The sequence below is a fragment of the Drosophila erecta genome, unplaced genomic scaffold (assembly GCF_003286155.1).
Source record: "Drosophila erecta strain 14021-0224.00,06,07 unplaced genomic scaffold, DereRS2 tig00000055-arrow-pilon, whole genome shotgun sequence".
Lineage (NCBI taxonomy): Eukaryota > Metazoa > Arthropoda > Insecta > Diptera > Drosophilidae > Drosophila > Drosophila erecta.
The window spans coordinates 12,499,437-12,523,940 of NW_020825200.1; the positions used below are offsets into that span (position 1 = coordinate 12,499,437).

Here is a 24,504-nt window from a genome sequence, read left to right on the forward strand (position 1 = left end):
GGTAAGTGGGGCAGTACCAAAATAGAAAAACAGTTGCTGGATATACGCCGAGGTCTCTGGAAGAACATTTTCTAAACGAGCTTTAGGCGTGGCGGGATAGTAAATTTATATTGTTTTTCTATATCTGGTAAGCCAACAAAGTGCAGCATTTTCCCACGGCCAGTGTCAGCCAGCTTTTCACGCAATTTTCCATGTTTATGCGATACTGTTAAAGGTAAAATGGGAAAAGTGGCCTTGAAGGGCCAGTCCCCTTGGGTCAGGTAATGGGCGCGTTGGGAACTCCTTGTCAAACCAATATATCATCAAGATTTGGACAGTTTAAAGTGTTTGTTAGGCGTTAGCGTACGCCCTTACATTTTATTATAAATAAACTGATAAAATACTCTTCCTTTGCACTTTCCAGGATGGATTGCATGAGTATAATGCAAGACGGAAGATTTAATCACTCCGGACACTGGACATGAGGGATAATTAAACAGAACCATTTAAATGTGCAACAAACAATAACCCAGACTAACTGGGATGTGCTAGACGCTCCGTTCCTTAGAAAAATCTCAATGGCCATCAAGCTTAGCTTCGATCCATGTAGTACTTCCTGTAAGCACCTGTCGCTATTCCTATTTAAGATATCCTGTTTGGCGCTCATACTCCAAAGTGCCAGTGCCGATTGGCTAATGGACTGTGGAAACTGTCACTGCAAATGGAACTCTGGCAAAAAGACGGCCGACTGTCGCAATTTGAGCCTAAGTGGAGTGCCGGAGTACCTCAGTCCGGAGGTGCAAGTGCTGGATTTGTCACACAACCATATATTCTACCTGGAGGAGAACGCATTCCTGACCACCCACTTGCAAAATCTGCAGAAGTTACTCATACGAAATGGCACACTGAAACACATCAACCAGCGTAGTTTCACCCAACTGCAGATCCTAATAGAGCTCGACTTGTCCAACAATCTACTTGTGGACTTGCTACCCAATGTGTTCGACTGTCTTTCGAAAGTACGGGCGATATTGCTGAATGGCAACCTGTTGCAAGCACTTCGCCATGGAGTCTTTCGCAATCTCAAGTATCTGCACAAGATCGAACTTAAGCGCAATCGCTTGGTTAGCATCGATGACCAGGCCTTTGTGGGAGTACCACTTCTCTCGCAGATCTATCTGGACAACAATGAGCTGACCAAACTGAGAGTGGAGAGTTTCCAGGACTTGAATAAGCTGACAGCATTATCGCTGGTCGAGAATCCTTGGAACTGCACCTGCGATCTTCAGATGTTCCGCGACTTTGTTATAGGTATGAACCTATACACTCCGCCCACGTCCTGTCATTATCCTATGCAGTTACGTGGTCGTCTTTGGATCGAGGATCAGCCGGAGGCGTTTGCTTGCAAGCCGAGGATAGTGTATCCGGCGCTCAGTACTTCCATCAACACTTCCAAGGAGAACGTAACGCTTATCTGTCGCGTCCACGGATCTCCCAATACGGTTATTGCCTGGGACTACAGCAACCAAGTATACGAAACCCGCTCCAAGCCGGTGAAAAGTCTGCAAAAGCAGCGTGTTTACATAGAACTGTTGCGAGAAGATGAACCAAAGGTTCAAAAATTCGGACATAATGTTTTTGTGTCACGTCTTACGATAGTGAATGCCAGGAAGAGCGATGAGGGCGTCTATACATGTCTGGCGGAGAATCCCGGTGGCAGGGATTCGGTTCACATAAGTGTGGTGGTCCAAAAGGACCTGCAACGGATTTCTCTGATCGACAGCAACTTCTTTGCAATAGTCTGCCTTATATCCATGGGTTTTCTCAGCATGTCCATCCTATTTTCGTTGGTAACATGCCTGATTTTTAAGAGATTCAAGCAGTTTCATCCAAGCCAGCACTCTTATTTGCAACCCACTAGTTTTCCCGTGCAGTCACCTGGTAGTGAAGATGCTACCGCAATCAGCGCCCTTAGTTCTGGAGTTCTGCGTGAAAGCAAAATCGCACTGGATCCATTAAGTTCTGCTAGTGGACAATCAAGTAAAAACTACAGTTTATTTAAAACACCAAATTCGAATGGCAGCGAAATGTACACAAGTCATTATATGTCAACGAGGAATTATGAAGACGTGAGCAATAGTTGCATTGAAAATTTTGACAATCAGGCGGAGTCCACTTCATCCCGGAATCGGGAGCTCTATTCAATTATTGCTGGTGTCCAGGAAAAAGGAGAGCTTAAACAAAAAGGCAATAAATTGCAAAATACCACAGTGTTTGAATTTTATCTCATTCTTGTTTTTCCACTTCCTAGATGAGTTCGATAAGGATTCCCGGCAGAGTTCCTCGCAATCAACAGGCTGCTCAAAACAGAAGGGGCAAATCGAAGAACTCCAACCGGACCTGTTGCCTTCCACTGAACCCACTGCCTTAAAAAATATTAACGAGCCTTCCGGTCCACCATTGAAAAAAGGAGAAGTTAATCCCCGGAGCAAGTACAATAGCAATGTGCAAAAGTACCTAAAGGAGAAGTACGGCAGCGTTAGAATAAAGAATATCAGTACTAATGACCCCATTAGTGGTGATAATACCTCAAAATAAAAATTAATGTTTTATAATATAGCATTTCCCACCTTCTACAGCGGCAAAACCACCGTAGCCCCCATTCCATTAAAATTTAGTCTGTCCCAGGATTTCTTATTCTGCCCTACCTCTCCAAGATCTCCAGGACACATATGTACAAAGGAATATCACATTCCTTGAGACCCAGTCAAGAAGAAATGTACCTCGCCTTATTTCTGGTAGTAAATTATGTATTTTAAAACGTTACTAACATAAGAATATTTATTTACACAATTCTAAGTGTTTTAACCCACGCACTTTAAGTGAAGGAATGTAATAATAAAGTTTTAAGTGATGCCTTTAAATGAAAAATTTGACTCTTTAATGAATCCTAATAGCCATTTACATTACTTTATCATAGTTGTGAGATGATATCTTTAAGAGATATATGTCCTGGATTTAAGGACATTCCCTTTTAAGGACATTCTCATCTGATTCTAAAGGACAACGAAATGCAAAATTCGCTGTACACGAATCCTATATAGAATCCATTTAGATTACTTTATCATAGTTGTGAGATATATGAGATATAAGAGATATATGTCCTGGATTTAAGGACATTCCCTTTTAAGGACATTCTCATCTGATTCTAAAGGATAATTGTAGTAAATCGCTGTAATAAACTTATCTGTCCCACTTTCCTCCAACTCTATTTTCTACCATCCCCGACCTACCACAAATTCATTCCGATGCATGTGCCTATAATTCCCAACTGGTTCTGGCCGGTTGCTCATGGAGACCCGGTTCGTTTTCCCTTACAAGTTATCGCTTCTCGGCCTTATGGCTAAGATCAAAGTGTAGTATCTGTTCTTATCAGCTTAACATCTGATAGTTCCTCCATTGGAGGACAACAAATGTTAAACTGATTTTTGGAATCAGACGGAGTGCTAGGAGCTTGCTCCACCTCTGTCGCGGGTTGGCCCGGTATTGCAGTACCGCCGGGATTTCGGCCCAACTGGATAATAAATAGTCAAGTATAGTATTTTAGAATTGACTAGTTCCAAGATCTACTTGTCAAGACAGTGGAATTTCACAATTTGTTAGTCTCGTGTCTAAATTATGTCGTGTTACGAGGCCTGATGAAACTAATCTGTGCATCACAATGACCGCGCCCTCCACCTCCCGTGCCCAGCAGGCTACAGATACCGCCAAGGCTGTATCTGCTCCACTCCATGGATTGAGCCGGAATCGGAAGCGTCAGGAGAGGAGAAAACAGCGCCTGCACGAAATGCAAAATTTGCTGTACACGAAACACTTTTCCAACTACAGACTAACTGCGTCGGTGGCAGCCACGCCTTCCGAAGATCAGCTGCTCCGACTGCAGCTGCAGGATTTTGATTCGCTTATCGAGCAGCCGCCCAGCAGCAGGAAGAGCCCGCTCCTTGTGAACGCCTCTAGTGATTCGCCGTGGACCCGACTGCACCTGGTGGCATGCCCATGTCATGGATGCCTCTGCTCGGTTGAGCCCAGCGCTCTACTGGGTCACTATTTAAGGGACCATCTGCCGGGAATAGGGCTTCCGTTCCTCGAACTGGAAATGGGCAAGCGAGTATCCCTAACCTGTTCTTTTAGCAGTCTGGAAAGAGATGTCAACTCCATGTTGGGGGTCTATTGCTATCGGCGCACTGGCCTCAATCCTTTGAAATGCCACCGAAACACCCATCTGCCGTTGGAGTACCGCCGCTTCTCGCAGCACACCGCCCTCATGATCTTCGCCTGCCGCACCATGCACTCGGTGCTGTGGGAGAGGAAGCGTGTCAAACGCGAGGTTCTGGCAATATGGGTTGCTACTCCTTTGCACGGTGTGGCCATCGCACTGCGGCTGCTGGTCCAACCGGCCAAGTCGCCACGCTACTACACAAAGCAGATAAAAGCCCGTCCAATGCTGCCGTTGTCGTCGAACCAAACCTGCAGTGAGTTCATCAAGACCGATAGCAACGTGATCCTCATCAGCTTAGAGGACCTTCGACCACTAATGAATTTAGATGTGTGGCAACAATCGCTAACCGTCGAACTGAAAGTGATTAGCGAGGCAAGAGTATAATTGAAATATATTTGGAATTTGCAATATATTTGGCCATGTATTTAAGTCTAAGATAAATCATTGAAACATAAAACTTGAACTTGCACTTTGTTGTATATGCATTAATAAATAGGGACAAAGTATCAGAGATTACATTTGATAAAAGCAGTTATTTCCTGATCCGGAGATCCTACTTGCGTTACATTGCTGAATATATATACATTTCGTACAAGGCTTTTCTATTGCCAAACGTTTGGATAACATGTCACAGTTTATCTTACAGCATACAAATTTTGAGCTTACATACATAAAATTTAGATTTTAAATATGCTATACTAAGGTATTACAAATATATAATTATGTGTATAACCTTATATCATTAAGGCTTTCTAAGTGGCGCATGTGCAGATATTCAAAAATTGTACTACAAAACGAGCGAGCGGTACGCTGCATCCGAGACTTTTAAAAGTTACTGGCTGCACAGCCCCTCAGGCAGCGTCGCTTCGCTTTTAACGCAACAAAACACAAGAGCCATCTTAACGGGGACGACAAACTAAAACAAACAAAAAATATAAAACATCGGTCTAGTGTGAGAGGTCGGAATCGGGTTCCGGCTAGCCGGCCTTTTGGGTCTGTTTTTGGCGTTGAAGTGCCTCAAAGGCTTCGATTTCCTTTTTTTCTTTGGCCTGGTTGCGACGCTCATATTCCAGCCGGTGCGAGATAATGCGCTCCACGATACGCTCCGTGGTCATCTCGTTACCGGAATCGATCAGCTCAAAGATAGCTCGCGTCTTGGGAACGGCATATGGATCGATCTTGCCGTTCTCTAGAGAAATGGGAGTGCGTCCGTGGCATACGACATCGATTTTGAAGTGTTCAAGCAGATCTTCGGTGACGCAGTAGGGCGCTCCAATTACTACCTCATTGACAAACTGGGGAAATGGGGAAAATAAAGTGTTAATGAGACAACTTTTTAAAGGTTCACATTGCAATCCTACCTTGCAAGCCAGAACGCTGAGCACGCGCTCGTGCAAATTCATAATGGGATAGTTGCTGCCCTTATAAGAGTTCACCACTGGATCTGTGTGCAGGCCAACAATCAGATAGTCACCCAGTTTCTTTGCCTTTTCCAGAAAGTCCAGGTGACCCACATGGAAGAGATCGAAGGCGCCTGCCACATAAACCTGGCAATAGCGAGCATTATGAGTTTTACATATACAGAGCCATATCACGATGAAGGCTAAACTTACAATCTTATCACCGGGAGTCGGTGACTTGCCATCACTGAACTGTATGATCTTTTGGGTAGTCGGCAAGAACTGACTACAACCGGTCCATGGACTTTTGGCTGCCGAATCTTGACCCATGTTCGAAGAACCTGGATGGGATTTTATTTGTCGTTTTAAAATTGACACTGTTTTTTTTTTTTTGTTGATAATTGTATTGTAAAGCAACGCAGACAAATGAGCAAGTGTGTATTTAAGAGCGAAAATTTACGTTTAGGATTTGATTTCGATTTGGATTCGGATTTGGATATTTTGATTGCAGGTTGGTCGTTGGGTTTGGCATATTGGATTCATTTCGCGGGCGCGCACACGCACAAATCATTTGGCATATTGAGATTATAGCATAGTTTTCATAGGTTTCATACATTATATTATATTTTGGTTAGTGGTAAACAGTGCGTACATAGAAATAAAAAGAAGAGAAATAGTAAAGTTGTAGAGAGCAACATAAACCAAGGAGTTATATCCGTTCAACTATGACAAATAAAAAGTTGAACTCGTTGAAAGGAATCTAGTAAGGAAAATGCATAAACTAATCGTGCGTAGCTCATGTATAAACTAAATATATCTGTATAATATTGTTCATACTTGTAACTGATTGATCGACTTTGGTTTATGCACAGCATGCATGAGCAATATAAAAGTTCAACAGAAGGAAATGAAAGACAAAAACAGTGCAAACAAAAAGTTGTCTTAAAATTAAAGTTAGTAATGGTTAGAAACAGTGAATTCGGCGCACAAGACTGAAATTGTGCTCGCTGTGATTTAGGAACATTTAAATGAAAAGTGAATGTGCCAGAAAAGCGTTGAAACGAGCTTAAGCTACCTTCTTTCTCGATATCATATTCGGCGGATCCTTGACGGAAGTGATTGCGTGTCAGGAGCAACATGCGGCCCACAAGGTCAGTGGTCGAAACTCCAGCTGTGCGTTTTACTTCCCTGGAGATGGCATAAGGAAATTTAATTGGTAAGTGGTAATATAAAGTACGTGCGTTATAAGACAACTAACAGTTTATTAAAGATCAAGGCAAAGGTTACATATGGATTCCCTTTTCAATAAACTGCCACATGTCTGAAAATTATGTCATTCCTACTCACTTGTAGCGATTAGCTGACTTGACCAAATGATATGTGTCCACTCCTTCGGCTGTCATGGTAATGTCATCTGCAAAAAATTAAATGCTCGTTTAAGTAACATCCAGAAATATTTTGATTCATTGGTATCCACCTCCGTGCACACAGAAATCACAGTTGTTCTGGTCGAGCACCTCCAGTGTGGTCACATACGGAGCACCGAGCACCACTTCATCCACCCATTTGATGCCCTTGACCATCTTGACGCGCTCCTCCTCGGTGAAGACCGGCGGTCCCTTGTGCTTGGTGATCTCCTCGTCGGTGTGAATGCCCACAATTACCTTATCACCAAGTGCTTTGGCTTGTCGCAGGGAGTTGGCATGCCCGAAGTGCACCATATCATAGCTGTTGAGGATGGGAGGAAGTACAATTATTAGATATTTCAGTACAAACGCGTGCCAAAGAACAAGGGAACAAATTTAATTTGTTGTCCTTATCATGGCATGACCGCCTTTATTGTCACCGGAAATGTTGTCTTTAATTCGTCGAAGCTGAACATTTTCTGAGATAACAGACTGCACCTATTGCGGCGACCTTGTCGATTAGCTAATGAACAAGATCTTGCCTCTACCAATATGACTCAGAAAATGGCATATATTTCGTAAAATTAGCAATATTCGAGCTCGCAAGATAAGCCGAGACTGGCAACAAATAAAAACATGTATAGCATGGAATGTACAAATAACAAAACCCAGGCCCAAAAAAAAGTCGACAATCTAGACGGGCAGCTGCAATCCTGGCCATTTAGTTAATGATGGAAGCTAGCTAATCCCGTCGAAGCAGTACTGCTGATGACCCAGACCACAAAGCAATAAAGTGGCTCGAACCAGCCATTTACATACATAGCTTACATAAACCGCTGTCAAAGCGCGTCAATGATGTCTGGTCGAGTGCTTTTAATGACCACTAGCTGACGGACTGACCACCGGTGACTATGCACAGGCGGTTTGTGTGCTCCACTTTTGCCCAGCATTGGCCAAGATTGATCTTTGGACTCGATCATCAGAGTAGGAACGCCAAAAATGCCGAGAGATGAAGAAACCGAGACAGGGGATATCAATGAAGCAGTGTTTTGCTGCTCGCTGTTTTGCAATTCTAATTGCAATTATGAGAGCTGCTGCGTCAGCTTTTCAGTGGCCACTATTCGCAAACAGCGCCATTCAGCTTGTTTACATTCTCCGCCGATTCTAGGCATTATGGTTATAGGCACACGTGCCCTGGCCTGGTTTTTGTTTGGCTTGGGAAAGCGATAATAGCATCCGAGGGACGTGAGGCGTTGCTCAAATTGCACTTAACACCAATTACGTAGGTATTTACTGCGGAACGCATTTTTTGCCCCATAAGCAATTGAAATTTTTATTGAAATGTGTAGATAAACCGCCAGATCTTTTTTTGGCGGCATTTTATGAAATGAGGAACCATACTGGCTCTGTATGATGCAAGGTAACCACTCTTCTAAATTGTGTACGATAAGAAATAATGGCGTCAACATTATCACGCCCGTCGGTTCTGCAGTAATCGATTGTGTGGGAGTTCATTCGAAATAGGTAGACGGAAAGTATTTTAAGTACTGTTTCCATTGAAGATTAGAGAATTTAGAATAGAGCTTAAAAGTCGCGGAACCAGCAAATCACTTTGGTATGCACCTGGTATGTGGATTTGTCCAGACAGTAACAAATCCAGAGACCACTAAGCAGCTAGGAAAAGCGTGGGCCATTCATTAATCGAAGCGAGACCTTTGCTCCCGGAGATTTTTTGCAGCACCAAGAAATCTGTGCCGAACATACTATACCCATAAAACATTGTACTCTATATGTGGAACAGACCCAGGGGTCGCTTAATCAATTGAGTGAGCTAAAAGCAGCGACACAAGCGACAGCAACGACGACGCCCGTTTGCTGATTAAAAAATATCACGCGATTCTCCGTAGAATTTGTGCGCTGACGACCGGACCCCAGCCTAGTAAAGTGGATTGACTTGGGAGGGGTAAAGTATGCCATAGACCCTATATACACATATCAATGCCTTAAGGCCCCGAGAGCTCCCCATTCATTTGTTTTTCCTCTGGCAGAGGTTCATTGACTTGGATGGAAAGGCGGAGACAAGCCGAGCACTTGTGCCTGCGTCAATGATCAATTTCTGCTGATTAGAATATTCGGGTCCAAGTGCCCCACATGCACATAATTATGTACGTGTATGTAGCCCATTTGCTGGGCTATTGGGCAGATTCCACGCAAACATGATGTTTATATTTGCTTTCGCCCATGAGCAGCTGATGTGGAATTTAAGCGGCGTTAATCTGGTTGGAGTGCTACTACGTAGGTCAGTCTTATCAGCCTCAGCCAGAGGACTTCCACGCTGGCGGCAGGGTGCTGTGACCCATTGACAATGGACATAAGGGAGCATAGATTGCCAAAAATTACCCGGAAACGCCAATGAGCGTGTTGTACACACTTGTATAGGTCTCCCCTGATTGTTCTAAGTTTAAAGCCATAACATGAGCCAATTACATGATTAATCTAGTTTTGTTGATCTTTCTATTAGCAAATTTGAACAAATTTATTAGCATAAGAGAAATATATCCGCTTTTGGGCTTTTAAATGTTATTCAAATTCCTCAAAAGCAGACATGCTCTCATAGAATACACGAAGTATTCACATGTTTCTTCTAAATGATTCAGCCATAACTATTGGACGGATGTGATATTTATAACCGCCTATAAATTAGGCAAGGGATATGCGAATATTCAGAGCAGGAGAAGCCCAGCGAAATGCCAATTAAATTAGGCACATAAAAGACCGCCTGGCGATGACGACAGTATTGTGGGTCAATGGCAAGGCAATGGCAATGATGGTGGTGCAAACCGGGTGCGTGGCACCGCCGAGGAGGAGGCATGCGCAGACCCGCCAATCGGCGGGCAACCACAGTCAACGAGGGCGCAGTGCAGCGCTCATCCCAAAATAAAAAAAGAGGAAGGAAAGCTGTTCAAATACAGTGGGTTAGCCAGAGCGTATATGGCACTTGCGTATATATACAAAATCGTACGATGATTGTATTTTTGTTTGTTGGGCGTGTATACCATTGTTTATTCGGTGAGTGGAAATACAATGAAATAAGAGAAAGAGCGAGGGCGAGGGCGAATATAAACAATGGGTGTATTTTTATTTTTTTTACTAATGGAATCGTCTGACGGTAGCCACAATTGAGGAAATTTTTATTGTCCCTCAATTGAGCAGACAAACTTGTTATGGTAGGCCATCCATCCATATCGCAGTCCGACGCGTCATTACCGATAAAGATAAACCGGTTCTTGATGATGCATTGCACGGAATCAAGTAATTATACATATATGGGTGAGCGCAATGCCTATAGAACAACTTGATGGTGCCCAAAAAGGCAAAGTGCCTCAATAGTATCTATACACGGATCTAAAATACATGCATTAGATAAACCGAAAACCCATCTGCAAGCTAATTTGGGATATGGCTAGTATTAGCTCCATAATATCCACAGTAAACTGAGGATGTTTTAGAATACCCACTGTGAAGTGTACAATTAGCGGACGCCTTTATAAATAGATTACATAGCATATAAATATAATGCAAAAGGCCCGGTCAAGCGTGGAGAATACGGACATTTCGGATCCGAAAGACCTTGAACCTGACGTAGACATCTCAGCCGAACAACGGCAATGGGCGGCTATTGGAGCGGGAACCGAGACGACACAGTTCCACAAAGATTTGCTAATCAATTGAGGAACCCAGAACGCTTCTTAGTACACTTAAAAATGTTTAGTTTATCGTCGGCTGATTACGGGTATTGGTATTGGAATTAAAATGGTAAGGTTCGGTTTGCCGCGGTTGGGCATGGAATCGATGGGAGCGTCGTGGAACGGGTATGCTTTGACTCACTTTACCGTTAGCGCTGAGTAACGGAGTGACGTGACGCAATGGGGTGCCTTAAGAACCGCTAGATATTTCGCGCCCGATTCCTGGAGGCGCCGGAACGCAGATGACTCACCATCCATCGCACCAGACGCGAACATCCTTCTGCTGCTTGTCGGAATGCCCATTGCAGGCGCTGGTATCGCCATTTGCCCGCTTGTCCTCCATCGTTGACTTATTGAAATTTCACAATCGCTTTAATTTTGAATCCGGCTAACAGGCGCACATTAGATTCCGGAGTGTACGTATTATTTGAATATTTCTGTTTTCAGTTCTCGATTTCGATTTCGAGGCGGAAACTCGACAACGATGTTTACGCTTCGAGAGCTGTAAGTTATTTGTTCTGAGCTACGACGACGCCCGCATACATATATAAGTTCCCATTCACGACCGAGCTACTCAGTTTCAGTTTCAGTTCTCGTTATCGGTTTCGGACTCGGATTCAGATTTCAGATTCGGAGCGGAATCGGTCTCAGATTCTTAGACTTGCATTATCAGAGCGCGGGCGCATGGAAACCTTTTCTTTGGAGCGTAAGTGCGTCGTCTTTAGCTTGGGTTTTTTTTTACTTTCTGCCATTTCATTTTCTCACAATTCCGAGTACCGTGAGAGCAGAGTGGCCGGATCGGCGTTGGCCAAAAATACCATCTGCCCAGTGCGATAAATACCAACTAACGCTAATTTTGTAAACAGCAACAGCTGTTCGAAAGAACTCGATATTGGGAATACATTTGAATTGGCTCCATTTCTATTACTAAAGGAAAGCTTTACATTTAGCAAGCACAAACCTGTATTATATTACAGGGTAAGACTAGGGATGAGCTCTACAAGCCGTTATAAATAGAGTTCCCCATTGTAGCGAAGTACGTGTATAACTTCCACGAGCAAACGGTAAAATGAAGCTGGGCGATCGAGCACGCGCTGGTTCCGGCTAACGTATTGGCTGTCGCCAATAACGTAAGCAACATGTTTCGTTACATTTCTCGAAATAAAAAAGGTAATCGTATGTATTGTTACGTCAATGACTACTAACATTTGCCTACAATGGGCCTTGGTTCGTGCTCATAAGACTCGCCTCCATTGATTTTAATAAATAAAGGAAAATTCACAGGTCAAAAGTATTTTACTTTTTAATTCGACATCGGGAATATGTACATTTTAACTAGTCTACAAGTACCGTTTCCATTTATACCTGTAGTCACAACAATCTAAGGGATATGGATTTTAGCGTTAGAAAATTGTTTAATGGTAACTAACTTACTCACCCTCAACCCAGCATTCAAATGGGGGGAATGATTTGCTATAAACAACAGCAAATTGTGTCAAAGGAACAATTATAGCGTAAGGCCCATTTACCATTTTTTTTGGCAAATGGTAAAGATGGTAAAATGTAGCTAGGCGATCGAACACACGTTGGTTTCGGCTACAATTCTTCAGAAGGTTATTTTCTAGACAAAAAAAACTGGGTATCGGACTAACATTCGACAGGAAGGACAAGAACATAACTACTTCTTACGTCAGCAGCTGTTATGCCGTCGACTATGGCCGCCAAAGACATTTAACATAAATGCTGATCCCTACAAGTATGCTACACCTTACACAACATCCGAACACATGTGGCTCCCCTAAAGAAATTATGGATAAAACATAAAGTTTAAATTTATTCATAGATTAAACTTAAAATCTGACAAAAAATTTTTCTCGGCAGGCTTATTAGGACTGAACACACTAAGTTTTAAAACTAAACATACCAATTTAAATGATTTAAAAATGATTTTCGATTTTGAACCTAAATGTAAAATTATTTTATTAATTATATATATAATTATATAAATCGAAAATAATTTTTTAATGATTTATTTATTGCTCTCTCGCCTTAATGAGAGACCAACTACATATATATAATATATATAAATCGTTATATATATCTTATTTAATATGTATGTAAAAAAAATCCGATGTATGTTCGGAGAAGATTCTGGATGCTTTTTAAAATATTTAAAGACATCTTTCATCCCACTGTAAAAATAATACTAAAAGTATTTTCAATGGTATTTTAGCCATTGCGATTTGGGATAATACTACGGTGTTTCCAACGGTCACACAGGATAAAGCAACTTAAAATATTAAGCCTAGCAAATAAGAAATATACAACGCAAAGCACGCAGAAATACATAAAATAGCAATCGAAGTTAACCGACCAAGCCATGATAATGTAATCATGATCGTCCACAGTCAGTTCGGGCATTGTTTTGTAGACAGCATCAAGTATATTTTTTAAATTTCACGTGCTAAATTTACAAGAAATCCTACCACAATTGCTAAACGAATCGACGAGGGCTAGATAATCCCAATCCCATTCCCCGTACCAACGCGATGTCCAGGAGAGAAGCCAATCTGATGGCCTACGCGACGTTGGAGGAGCAACTGCTAAACCGCTACTCGCCGCTGGAAGGCGACGAGGTTGATGCGGAGGCTAGCAAAGCTCCAGGCACCGCATCGGGCGTGGCTGAGGATCGAGAGTGTCCCACGGATCTGGCTGCATCCGGCACTAGATTCTCAGGGGCGGGAGGAGATCTGGACCCTGCCGCGGACAGCATGTTCCACGTGATCTCCGACGACTCGGAAATCTGCAGCCTTATCTCAAGTGGCAGTGGCTTCAAGGGATGGCCGGAGGAGCACCCGTCTTCCAGTTTCGTCAACCAAAATGAAGCCTTAATATTCGGACTTCGTCGGCAAGTGATGGTGGCCGAAGAGGCACCTCAAGCCCCGGAATGGGCCCCCTGCACGCCGGCGAAACGTCCGTGCAGCAGCCACGAGGTCATCGAGATCAACGGTTTGTTCTATTAACTATTAATTTGAATGATATTGAACAATTTGAAATATTTAATACGATAAACTCACTTTCGTTTTTCTTGTGTTGCAGACTCGCCCGAAGCTGTCCAGGATCCGACCATTGCACTAATGCAGACTGTAGTCAGCAGCCCGGCAGGATTGCTGACCAATGGCAATGTTGACCAGTTCGACATGCTATCCCACGAGAATGGTGAGGCTGAACATGAAATTCAGGTGGCCGAGGAAGAAGAGCAGTGTGTGATCTACGAATCTGTGGATGAAGAGAACATGGTCGTCCTAGCGGAAGAACACTGCTGTGAGATCATAGTAGCTACCCAGGGTGTTGCATGCGAGCAAGAGTTCACCAGGGCCATCCTGATGTCCGGAAACGGTACCGGACAATTGCTGGGTTTGCTGCCTGAAGAGAGTGTTGCGAATGAGCGTCTCAATGGTACTGCCTACATCGAGGAGGGCGAGGCACGTTTGGCGGCTGAAAACAATGTGTACCTTAGTGATGCAGCCCTAGAACAGCCATTAGTACATCAGGAACTGGTCGACGACGAGGCGGCCGAGGAAAACGAGAACGCCACATTCTTAGACGACACACCGATGGAGGAAGAACGCCCAGACATTTGTCAGGTCTATGATCACGAACTGGAGGACCACGACGATGAAGAATGCGATGGCGCAGTCATCCAGGAAGAACCAGACCAGCCTATCGACATTATTGCATTAGAGGGACGGGAGCGGCCGCAAAATAATCTGCAAAGAAAGTTGCCTCGCGAACACAGCAGTCCCACGGAATTCCCAGTCAGCTCATCCTCCATGCCCAACGCCAGTGACCACTACGACTTTGAGGACGAGTTAACCGGCGGCCTCTCTCCATCCAAAGTGGCGCCGCTAAAGCGCAAGTATCCGCCGTTGATGAAAAATACGCTGCATGGAGAGGCCATGGATCGAAGACTGGCAAGCATCTGCCAGGCTCAGCCGCAGATGAGTCCCGCCGAGAAAGTCACCAATTGGAACACGGCACCCATGGACGAATGGGCCGCTGTCGAAGATGTGGAAAGCTTTGAGGCCGCCTTCAACCAGAATGAGGCTGTTACGGCATCTCTCAAGCAGCATAACTTTCCCGACTTCCGTGATACACTGGTGCGGAACATGGAGAAGATCAGTCGTGACGTCATGCAAACCTCAGACGAATCTACTCAAGAGCTAGCCAGCTCCCAGTCGGCGGAGCGTCCTGTGCATCGTCGCTATATGCATATGCTGCCCACCGAGGAGACAATTGTGCTAGATGACGATGACGACGATTGCTACGAGGTAGTGGGAATGGAAAAAGCCTCTGTCACCACATTGATTCCCGATGAAGAGCTGCAAGTGGATCCACAACCGGAGGAAGACGAGGTGGAGCTACCCGCTGTCGATGACTTAAATTATACGGACTCCCAAAACATTGAGCAGCGAAACCTTACTAAGGAAACCTCAACAGCAGACCTGGAAAGTAGCGCAGTTATTCCAACGGCATGTTCGTTCGCTGCGAATCTGGACTTGGTTGCATCCGTTTCCCATCCTCAACCTCGTCCATCTGCTCCAGAAGATATTGCTAATTTTATGCAGCCGAAGTTGAGCGAGCATGGGCCCTCAGAGGACCAGCAATTTACTAACGCTGTTTTAGATGTTATGTGTCAGCAGGTACAAACAATACAGCAGCAGCAGTTTATAGAGCAAAAGATGAAGCTACAGCCACAGATGCATCGCTACCAGCAACTGCCACAGGCTCCCCAAGGTAAAACATTGTATTTGTTTTATTGTATATTTAATTTATTCATTTTATTTGCCAATGGCAGGAATCCAGGCGCCTTACGTCAACTGTCCGAATGATAGTATGTTCTACGAGCAGCAGGAATTCTGCAACTATCTGGGTCTCACTGAACTGGCAACAGCAAACGCTGTGGCTACCGCAATGAAGGAGCTTGCCAACAGCACTGTAGCTCGCCGATCACTGCGGGTGAGACCACAACAGCAACTGGATAGGATGCGTAGTGATGTGCGTGGTAAGCGTCGCGAAAGGGAACGAGATAGGCAGCAGGATAAGGACAAGAAAGTACCACTGACCACCAGTAGTGAGCTAAGCACCGATAAGGAAGAACCCTCCCCACCTCAGACCTCAGAATCCGTTTCAAGGATGGCGGGCGTTGAGGACCTCACCTTCAACTCCAAATTGCCCGCAGAGCACAGACGCAAGCTGAATCACTTTTACGACTCATATTTTGCGGAAGACGAAGAATGCTCAACGAAGAAGTCGCCCAAAACCACCAACCTTTTAGCCACTTCCAAACCTTCAAAGGATGGAGAGACGTGTCCGTCCCTCAAAGAACAGGAGCCGCAATATCATAGATCCGTCATGGATGGCAACGGCTACAAGAAACATGAGATAGACAAGGAGTCTGAGAAGGGTCGGGCTCAGTCCGTTGAGGCGGCTTTTACCAAGATCTTTGAGGCTGCCGCACCTGCACAGTCCAAGCTGCTGGAGAGCATGCAACAACGACTGCGCCAGGCGCGTGAGACCAAGCCATCGATTTATATTATCAAGGCTACAAGCAATGCCTCGCCTCCAAATCCATCGCCTAGCAGGCAGGAGTCTCGCATGTCACCAGCGCGCTTACACTTACTCAGCGGCTTTGGTGACGTAAGCGCACCGCGTCCATCACTCATTTCCCAGCCAGCAAAGAAAAGTCTTAAGGACTCTCGGTCACCTGTCCCCTTACCAGCTGATGCAGCCAAAAGACCAAAGCATAGGAAAACCCATGGAGCCACCAAACCTGCTGCCGCCACACAACGGCGCCGCACTACCGTGGGAGCTACCAGCCCCGGAAAAGAAACTCGCGTACGCGATTTGGTTACACGCTCCACCACGCATCTTAATTCGAAGCTACTTCGGAACCGCAAGGTCAGTCTGCTCAAGAGCTACGCTCTATCGGATGAAATGGCTCAGGGACGATCCAAGCGCATTCCTGGCGGCGCAGCGCAAACCACCAAAAAGGTTCAAATGACCAAGGCTGTTCGGGCGGCGTTAAAGAAGCCGGAACCGGCAGATAGAAGTCTTCCTGAGCAGCATCGCTTGCAGCAGCAGCAATTGGCTCCGCAAAACACTCCACGAAAGATGAAAGGTGTCAAGGAGAATGCAAATATCACTACAAGTGCAACGAAGTCTAGTCGCCCGACCAAGCGGACCAAGCGAGTACGAGCCAAGTCTCTGCCCACGAATATTGAAACGGTGACTGAACCGGTGACAGCCGTTCCTAATGCCACTGTTTTGAGGCTCGATAATTTGCCACCAGAAGTTCCCAACGCCTTTGTGGCTACACACAACCATCTGGCCAACTCCGCTGCCAAAGAAGCTGCAGATAAGACCATCGTTCATTCCCCGTCCGTCGCACAATCGGCTTATGCACAGCCCGTGCTTATTTACCCGCCATCCCCTACAACACCGCCACCAAATACGGAGCTACACCGCCCTCGCCAGCAAGCCGGAAAAGTCAATCATGCTGACCTAGTCCTGGCCACTCCCCCTGGCGGCCTGCTGCGTCTAAGTCAGGGATCCTCGACGCTAGCAAATCCACTTTCCGCCAAGCACGGTCAGGTTCTCTATATGTACTACGAGCTAGAACAGCTCATCGTGGTGCAGGAGAATTGCATTACCTTCTGGAAGTACTCCAAAGTGTTCAACGTCCTGCATCAGCCACGATATAATCCCTCCTTTGATGGCGTCAAAAAATCGCCCTCACCGCAGCTGCCTCAACCGCATCCGCGCGAACCCAAAGACGCAGAGCAGGAGCTGGATGTTGGACCGCGATGGGTTTACCTCGGAAGAGTGCGGCGCCTAACTATCGGTGGGATATGATTATTAAGAACCGTTTATTTTAGGAAGCTTTCTAAACTCGTTTTTTTTGTTTGATCCATTACAGAGAAAGAGATCTTCACGCCGTTTGGCAGCCGCATTTGCGTGCACAATTCTACGCCGGTGTACCTTGAAATGCGGAGCAGGCCGCTGGACCATCACAAGAGGGAGGTGAAGCTTACCTCCCTACATGTGAATGTGTACTACTTCTGCGAGGAAGAATTACGGCCCCGTATGCACTCTGTGCACTTGGATGCTGTTAATTGGTAAGGTTGACTATAAAGTATGCTTAAATTCTATGATTTAACTAACAGCTTACGTTATTCAGCGAGTGGCCGCATGTCATATACACAACTATAGCGGATTCGCGTTACTTTGTTATGGCATGTCAGCAGGAACTGGTGATGGGCAAGCCGCGTTCGGGCATCTGCAAGTATTCACTGACGCCCACGCTGGATACGCTGGCCTCCATACGGGAGTTTAAGCAGTTGCGCCACGAGCTGCGTCACATTGAGTGCCTTTCAGAGGATCGCCTTATTGGTTACGGACAGACGCGTATCACCGTCTGGGATCACCGCAGCGGGGACATTCTGATGAACTACGACTTGGGCCGCCCTCTGGGCCGCTGCCTGGCTGCTATGCACTATCCTAGCCTCGACATGGACCAAAGCAGCATGCTGGTGCTTTACCAGCTTCTTAAAGAAGCAAACAAGCCGGCTGAGGTGCATGTGATCGCCTGTGAGCTGTCCCATGCCACGCCCTCGCACCGCCTTCTGCAGGTACACCGCTTACCTTCGCCGCAATTTGACGATACTACAGAGGGAGTTAACACCGGGGATCACCTGATCATCAGGTCTGCATCGAACGACGAAGCCTGGATAAGTGCCGCCGATCCAAGACAGCTCACCTATTTGGCGCCGCAAATCAATGGAGCGCAGCGTTTCTATGCCCGCCACAAGTCCCAGGTGATCGAGATGTCACCGCAATCCCTAACTGTAGATAGCATCGCCAATCACATGCTAAAATTGGCAGTCCAGCAGACCCACTCGTCGTAGGCATGTGTCGAAAACTGTGGAGAATCTCGACCGTGAACAGTTTTTGTTTAATTTTTTTACCACATCCCTTGTTGAAAATCACCCAGAATACCCGATCTATAAATGTGCTTCTGGCTGTCAGCCCAAATATAGTTCAAATATACGAAACTATAATAAGTTGCGTGTTATACCCCATAGTCCTAACAATCATCATCATCTAATAATATCAACATTTCGCCTTAGTCTTTAGTAAGTCGAAGAATAGCCTTTTTTATGCGCTATTTTGGAATAAGTGTTTTTGTTTCTTTCGTTCTTTTTATTTTTTCTAAAAGAAAAACAAAACTAGCTTAAGCTATAGTAGTTTTAGGCTTATGAATTCAACTGTTTGATTTCCTACTATCGAATGTAGTAGTGAATGTGTCATATTTTTAGTTTAATGGAAACACCAAAATGGAAAGAAATAAATGTCATTAAAAGGAAATCTATTAAAAATACCATGTGTTTGTAATCGTGGTATTAGAAATTGTATTTATTTTTATTTTAATTTTAAACTTTATTTATACAAGAGGGGCAAGTGATTTGTCAGCAACTATTAAAAAATTGCATCTAGTCGATTCACAGATATGTTTTTAGCCACAAATAACTTGGCTTATAATACTCGAGCATTATTTCCGAGGCTGCCTCTAAAACAAAATTAGTTTTGACATCCGCTTGACTGCAATAGAGCCGAAACTATATAACCACCAACCGATCATTGGTTGGATCTTGATGTGGATGAACCCGTTACCGAGATCGTTGTGAATCGGAGTGCACGGCAGCATCCTGTTGGCACTAGGAATACTAATTCAAACAAGTTCTTTGAGAAGGTATTTTCCATTAATGCATAAAAGTGTTAGCAAAGCTGGATCTTCAGTTTTTACAACAAATCAAAAATGCCTTAGAGTTTTCGTATATTTAGTTCGTATATTTTAGACTAACTTTTGTATAATATCTAATCAATTTCAACTACTCGGTTGTCGATCAATTCCGACTCTCTATCCTATGAACTAACTGCTTAAAACGAATCCTTATTTTCTATTTTGTTAGTCACTAAGTTATAATCTTTTATATACAGAATTTTTACTTACATTAAAAAAGTAAAATCCATCGAAAAAATTGTGAGGTGGACCAAATATACAATTAGAATGAACGCGAATGCGATGCTATTCGGTTATAATATTGCCACTAGGAAGCCAATTGCCTGCCTGAGAACCAACCACGAAATGCAAAGATCCTTTAACTGAGTTCAAAAACTCGTGGCATTAAATCGTTCTTACATGTCTAGCAAAGTACAGGAAATTTCAATTTAGTTACGGTCGCTAACTGTACATGTTACGAATATAGAAAATATATCTCTATTTTGGCGAGAACCATTTCAAGGTGGTATGTAACCTCAAAAGAATAGTTAACGCTGAGGGCGATCCAGCAGCCGTAGCAGTCCACTACAATTCTTTTTCCGGTTTCTGTGCTACCGACGCAGTTTGGTTTAGGCGCTGCTCCTTGGCCAGTTGCCACCGCTTGAACTCCACCATCTGCATGACGCGAACACGCAGAGGCTGTTTCCGGCGCTGCATAACCGCCGAAAGCTTGCCGAACTCCATGCTGTACATGAAGACGACTGGAATGAGCACGTCGTCCTTGCCGTCGCCGGACATTGCGAACATCGGCTGCGTCTCACCGGAAGAGCCCGGAACATTATCACAGACAATCAGCGCTGCCGCCCCCACTTTCTGGGCCAGTCGCGCTTTGCTTACGAACGTGCAATCACCGCGCTCGGCCACCAACACCTTTCCCTTCGCCTCTTCGGCATTCTCTAGGGTCTCATCGCAGGCTCGAAGCGGCTTGGCCAGTATTAACTCCCCTTGGACGAACTGATCGCCAGTTAACTCTGGGCCAAAGTGCGAGGGCCCGGCCATCAGGGCGATCCAATCCTGTGGCTTCTCATCAGTGGCGTAGGCTACGGCCTACAAAGGAAAGATACATTTCAAATATCATAAGGATTCCCTTTAAAATAAAGCATACAAACCTGCAGTTGCGCTAGCTGATTTATGCTCTGCATCTTGGTCAGCTCAAGCATCTCCTGCATAAATTGCAGTCCCATTTCGCCTTCCTCGTGGCTTTTTGCCTGAATAAAGTCAAATTTATATTAATTTGTCCCACGATCTGTGTGATGATGATGAGAAGGAAGAGGAGGAAGCGGAAGATCGAGGAAACTGGTGGCGCAAAGGTTACCAACCAGAGTGTCAACGAAATGCAAACGAAACCAAAAAGCAGAACAGAAAAAAACTTACATTATAGAAACTATGAAACAGTCGCACCTTGCCTTGGCTGCGGTCGCCTACCGAAACCATGGTAATGCCCATGTCGTAAACAGCTCGAAGATGATCTGCATTGCTTGCCTGAAAATCCAGGGCGCTGAGTCGCTTTCCCGCGGTGGTGCGAGGGCACGAGCCCGTAATGAAGTTGCGCAGTGGCTTGCGTACTTTTTCAGGAAAAAGCTTATTTGAACTGGGGCAGGTGCGCATGAAGTCGAGTACGTTGTGTTCGTCCGTCTGGCGAAAGCCTGTAAAAGGAAGAAGAATTTAATCAGAGTTCCCACATAACTCACTAAGGATTTAAAACTAAATTGACTATCAATATAAAGCTATTGATAACAAAGAAAGATTGTCAACCAATTGATGCCTATCAAGAGCTATTTGTTGTGATAGAATTACTGATAGCGCTGCAGCGATTACGTAAAGCAATTTAGAACCGAAAAATGACTTACTAAACGTGGCATTCCCTAGTTGCGCAATAGAGAGCGGAAGCAGATGAGCTTCGGTCGTGAAGACGAACTCATCGACGTTTATGATCAGATCCTGGGGATCGGAGAACAGGAGGAATAGGTACTTAATCGTCTCGGAGAGCACAAACGAGTCCATGCGATCCTCGTGCTTGCCAGTCCGTACATCATTGACGGCCGCATAGCCGCAAGATACCTTAGCATACTTCTGGAGTGTCTTCAGAGCCTTCTTGCCAACCTGCAGGTAATGATGATCGCCAGTGGCGCGGTACAGGAAGTAAGTGGACTCGATAAATTCTGGTCGCAGGGGATGTTGTCCCCAATGTATTTGGAAGTCTACGGTAAATGCTTCTGGAATGAAGGTGTGCATCTGCATAACCTAAGAAATAATAAGATAAATAATATTTGTAAAATAAATCGTATTTATGGGCGGATTTGGAAAGGATAGAGCATACCTGATAGAGCATCTCGTGTGTCTGCACAGCTGGTTTCAGGTCGCCGGAAAGCACCTGCAGACCCGGCCAGAATGCCAGGAGCGAGTCCATAAAGTTTTTCGACTTAGCGTGTGGCCTGTGCATCAGCACGTCGAGTAGCATGGGTCCTTCGCTGACGTACTTCATTACCGCGTTGTAGTGGCGATTAAAGCGGGCCAGGTACTTGTCGTCTCCCAGTAGAACGTAGGACTTGAACAGGTACTCATAGTAACTGTCGATGCCCGCTCCGACTCCGGAATCCCGGCGCACCCAATCGCCCGAATGGACGTTAAGCACCGTGCCCATGAGATCGGAGCCACGATGCCTTAGCTTCCACAGTGCGTCCATGGCGGCATGGGCTCGCACCTCGAAAATTGGATCGCCGGTGAGCCGCGACAATGCAGCAAATTCCAGGAGAATGGTACCAGCACAAGCGGTACACGTTTCACGGGACTTCTTTAGCATCGGATCCTTCATACCCAGGCGGAGATTAACCCTAGCATGCGGAATGCCCGTGGATGTGTTGAACGCCGGTAGCAATCGGTAGCCCAGCTCGCGAGACAGCTCCAGCAGTTCGCCCTTGTACCAATGCATCGTGTCCGCATGCTTTTGCAGATACTCTGCCAGAATGTGCGCCGACAGCAGGCCACCGACCATTCGAATGTTCGTCTCAAACACCGACACAATAATGTCGCTGTCGAATTGGACGTCGCGTATAACTAACTTCACCGCGTGTTCAAACTCTGTGAAATCACCCAGCAGCACCAGGGTGTCCAGAGTATCCACCAGAGTCATGGAAAAGCTAAAAAAACCTTATTAATGTAACCGCCAAACCTAAGGTTATTTAACTGACTTTCCGAGGATGTCGTCCATGTCGCCACGCGATGGCGTCACTCCTCGGTAGCGTCCCTTGCAGGAGAGCGGCATTAGCTCATCAGCTGGATAGGCGTTCTGCATGTAGGCGTTATATGCGTGATAGAACATATCGCGAGCTTCTTCCCTGAAATCAAAGAACATATTACATATTCAGTTCAGCTACTTTGTTATAGTTCAGAACAGCTTTTAGGCTTAAGCGTTTAAATACTCCTATTTATATGAGTCATGGATATACAATTGTACAGATTTTATAGTGGTATTTATAAGCACCACATTTAAATTAAAAACCATAAATGATTACCAACGAGTTATGCTAATTTGACCTCCTCGTTTCTGATGCTTATATGGGTTACATTTAAATAAATTGCTTTGATCCTCCTAAAACCCAAAGTAAATTTGAATATCAAGAGTTACAAATCTGAAACTTTCGTCGTTTCGTGAAAAATAATAGTCGGGAAGAAGTTGTCCGTCAGAAAACACAAGGTAACCTTACAGAATCATAGATACTACAATATCTAGCTGATACTTACCGGAGTTCCGCCCTCTCCTTGTTGGACATGTTCTGCGTGGGCATGGTGGTTTCGGTGCTAAGGACGCAGGCAACTACGATGCACAGGGCCACCAGGAAGATGAGCATTAGCCGCTGGCCATGGATGAAGGATTCGGAGATTGTGGCAGGCATGATGGTGGCTATCTGGAGATTACCAATGGAGGCGGTGGTGGTGGTGGTGTTGCTGGAGGTTGTGCTGGTGACGGCGGATGGCTTTGTCTTTCGGTCTCGGCCGCCAGACTTGCCGCTCGAGTCGTTGTGACGTTGACCTTCACTTTGAACGTGTGGTGTTGAAACCAATGTTTCGATGTTTCTCTGCGCCGCTTCTTTGTTGACTCCGCTTTGGGCCCGTGGTCCGCTTGATTTGGCTCTGCAGCCTAATTGAAACAGCCAACTCATAATTAGCTTAAAATTTAACAAACAATTTTGCTCGACTGAAATTAGTCTCACCTGTGCTTGATATGTCGACCTAATTTGTTGTTGCTATTCGCCCGGTTTTCACGGGCACTAGAAGATCGGGTTTCTCTGGATAAAACTCAAGCGCGGTGCTTCTACGGCATCTGCAATTGCACATTCATCCTCCCGACGACCGCGACGACTGCGACACACATCGTGACTATTTATAATCTCGTTTGGAATATGTTTTCTGCTCCAATAACAAACCACCACGACTGCAAAGCGAGCGTCAAAATCGTAAGGTTACTACTGCCAGCTACCATCGGCGGGGCATTACGATTCGCTACTATATATCCAGAGGAGTCTGGTTTTATAATTATCCGCGCTGCTTCGGTGGCAATTAACAGATCGCTGCTTATCAACGATGAATTCAAGATTCCTAAATTTTATCATGAAAAAAAAGATTGCACCCTTAGTGTGACCAGGTGTGCAGCGAGCGGAAGAGTGTGGCCCTCCACCATTAAACTAATATTGTTGGCACACTTCCGAGTTAACGTTGTTTATGCTTCAAATTAGTTAAAATATTTCATTAATATTTTCCATATTACTGATAACATAATAATATAATATAT

The 24,504-nt window shown here is 45.0% G+C and overlaps 5 protein-coding genes, 1 long non-coding RNA gene and 1 other non-coding gene across 10 annotated transcripts; 4 read left to right on the top strand and 3 right to left on the bottom strand.

Annotated features, from left to right (window-relative positions):
• Positions 1-35: 35 nt before the first annotated feature.
• Positions 36-2,899, top strand: LOC6541364 (leucine-rich repeat-containing protein 24). The gene is made up of 3 exons (XM_001969632.3): positions 36-127; positions 404-2,226; positions 2,291-2,899. Exons 2-3 carry the CDS (start codon positions 558-560, stop codon positions 2,575-2,577), a joined length of 1,956 nt encoding a protein of 651 aa, XP_001969668.1. The 5' UTR covers positions 36-127; positions 404-557; the 3' UTR covers positions 2,578-2,899.
• A 460-nt stretch (positions 2,900-3,359) lies between these two features.
• Positions 3,360-4,721, top strand: LOC6541907. Its single transcript, XM_001969633.3, has one exon. It carries the CDS (start codon positions 3,701-3,703, stop codon positions 4,640-4,642), a length of 942 nt encoding a protein of 313 aa, XP_001969669.3. The 5' UTR covers positions 3,360-3,700; the 3' UTR covers positions 4,643-4,721.
• LOC6542968 lies at positions 3,363-3,558 on the top strand. Its single transcript, XR_046450.2, has one exon. It is a non-coding gene; the product is annotated as a U2 spliceosomal RNA (small nuclear RNA).
• Positions 4,717-11,648, bottom strand: LOC6542101 (ethanolamine-phosphate cytidylyltransferase). 3 transcript variants are annotated; one of them, XM_015159458.2, is made up of 7 exons: positions 11,062-11,648; positions 7,136-7,386; positions 7,006-7,072; positions 6,734-6,846; positions 5,872-5,978; positions 5,620-5,805; positions 4,717-5,553 (listed from the first exon to the last, which is right to left on the bottom strand). In XM_015159458.2, the coding sequence occupies exons 1-7, from the start codon at positions 11,151-11,153 to the stop codon at positions 5,236-5,238; spliced, it is 1,134 nt and encodes a 377-aa protein (XP_015014944.1). In that variant the 5' UTR covers positions 11,154-11,648; the 3' UTR covers positions 4,717-5,235. The 3 variants fall into 3 exon arrangements, with proteins under 3 accessions (XP_015014944.1, XP_001969670.1, XP_015014943.1); XM_001969634.3 differs by having other exon boundaries at positions 5,872-5,999; XM_015159457.2 differs by having other exon boundaries at positions 5,872-6,035.
• A 439-nt stretch (positions 11,649-12,087) lies between these two features.
• Positions 12,088-12,514, bottom strand: LOC113564042. Its single transcript, XR_003407756.1, has 2 exons — positions 12,249-12,514; positions 12,088-12,191 (listed from the first exon to the last, which is right to left on the bottom strand). It is a non-coding gene; the product is annotated as an uncharacterized LOC113564042 (long non-coding RNA).
• Positions 12,515-13,036: 522 nt separating this feature from the next.
• LOC6542842 lies at positions 13,037-19,074 on the top strand. The gene is made up of 5 exons (XM_026978229.1): positions 13,037-13,819; positions 13,910-15,607; positions 15,669-17,714; positions 17,790-17,988; positions 18,051-19,074. The coding sequence occupies exons 1-5, from the start codon at positions 13,360-13,362 to the stop codon at positions 18,775-18,777; spliced, it is 5,130 nt and encodes a 1,709-aa protein (XP_026834030.1). The 5' UTR covers positions 13,037-13,359; the 3' UTR covers positions 18,778-19,074.
• A 625-nt stretch (positions 19,075-19,699) lies between these two features.
• On the bottom strand, positions 19,700-24,489 carry LOC6541453 (ER degradation-enhancing alpha-mannosidase-like protein 3). 2 transcript variants are annotated; one of them, XM_001969636.3, is made up of 8 exons: positions 23,927-24,489; positions 23,457-23,853; positions 22,904-23,050; positions 22,033-22,852; positions 21,563-21,956; positions 21,087-21,358; positions 20,822-20,920; positions 19,700-20,759 (listed from the first exon to the last, which is right to left on the bottom strand). In XM_001969636.3, the coding sequence occupies exons 2-8, from the start codon at positions 23,606-23,608 to the stop codon at positions 20,238-20,240; spliced, it is 2,406 nt and encodes an 801-aa protein (XP_001969672.2). In that variant the 5' UTR covers positions 23,609-23,853; positions 23,927-24,489; the 3' UTR covers positions 19,700-20,237. The 2 variants fall into 2 exon arrangements, with proteins under 2 accessions (XP_001969672.2, XP_015014942.2); XM_015159456.2 differs by having other exon boundaries at positions 20,238-20,759; positions 21,114-21,358.
• Between the last annotated feature and the right edge of the window lie 15 nt (positions 24,490-24,504).

Coding starts and splice junctions, on each gene's coding strand:
- LOC6542101 (XM_015159457.2), bottom strand. CDS start 11,153: ATGGAGGACAAGCGGGCAAATGGCGATACCAGCGCCTGCAATGGGCAT. Junction 6,036..6,733: donor ATATGATATCGAGAAAGAAG/GTAGCTTAAGCT, acceptor AAAAAAAAACAG/TGTCAATTTTAAAACGACAA. Junction 5,554..5,619: donor TCAGCGTTCTGGCTTGCAAG/GTAGGATTGCAA, acceptor CCATTTCCCCAG/TTTGTCAATGAGGTAGTAAT.
- LOC6541907 (XM_001969633.3), top strand. CDS start 3,701: ATGACCGCGCCCTCCACCTCCCGTGCCCAGCAGGCTACAGATACCGCC.
- LOC6542842 (XM_026978229.1), top strand. CDS start 13,360: ATGTCCAGGAGAGAAGCCAATCTGATGGCCTACGCGACGTTGGAGGAG. Junction 15,608..15,668: donor ACTGCCACAGGCTCCCCAAG/GTAAAACATTGT, acceptor TGCCAATGGCAG/GAATCCAGGCGCCTTACGTC. Junction 17,989..18,050: donor CACTTGGATGCTGTTAATTG/GTAAGGTTGACT, acceptor TACGTTATTCAG/CGAGTGGCCGCATGTCATAT.
- LOC6541364 (XM_001969632.3), top strand. CDS start 558: ATGGCCATCAAGCTTAGCTTCGATCCATGTAGTACTTCCTGTAAGCAC. Junction 2,227..2,290: donor AGGAGAGCTTAAACAAAAAG/GCAATAAATTGC, acceptor TCCACTTCCTAG/ATGAGTTCGATAAGGATTCC.
- LOC6541453 (XM_001969636.3), bottom strand. CDS start 23,608: ATGCCTGCCACAATCTCCGAATCCTTCATCCATGGCCAGCGGCTAATG. Junction 21,957..22,032: donor CACACGAGATGCTCTATCAG/GTATGCTCTATC, acceptor ATTATTTCTTAG/GTTATGCAGATGCACACCTT. Junction 20,921..21,086: donor TGTTTCATAGTTTCTATAAT/GTAAGTTTTTTT, acceptor GACTTTATTCAG/GCAAAAAGCCACGAGGAAGG.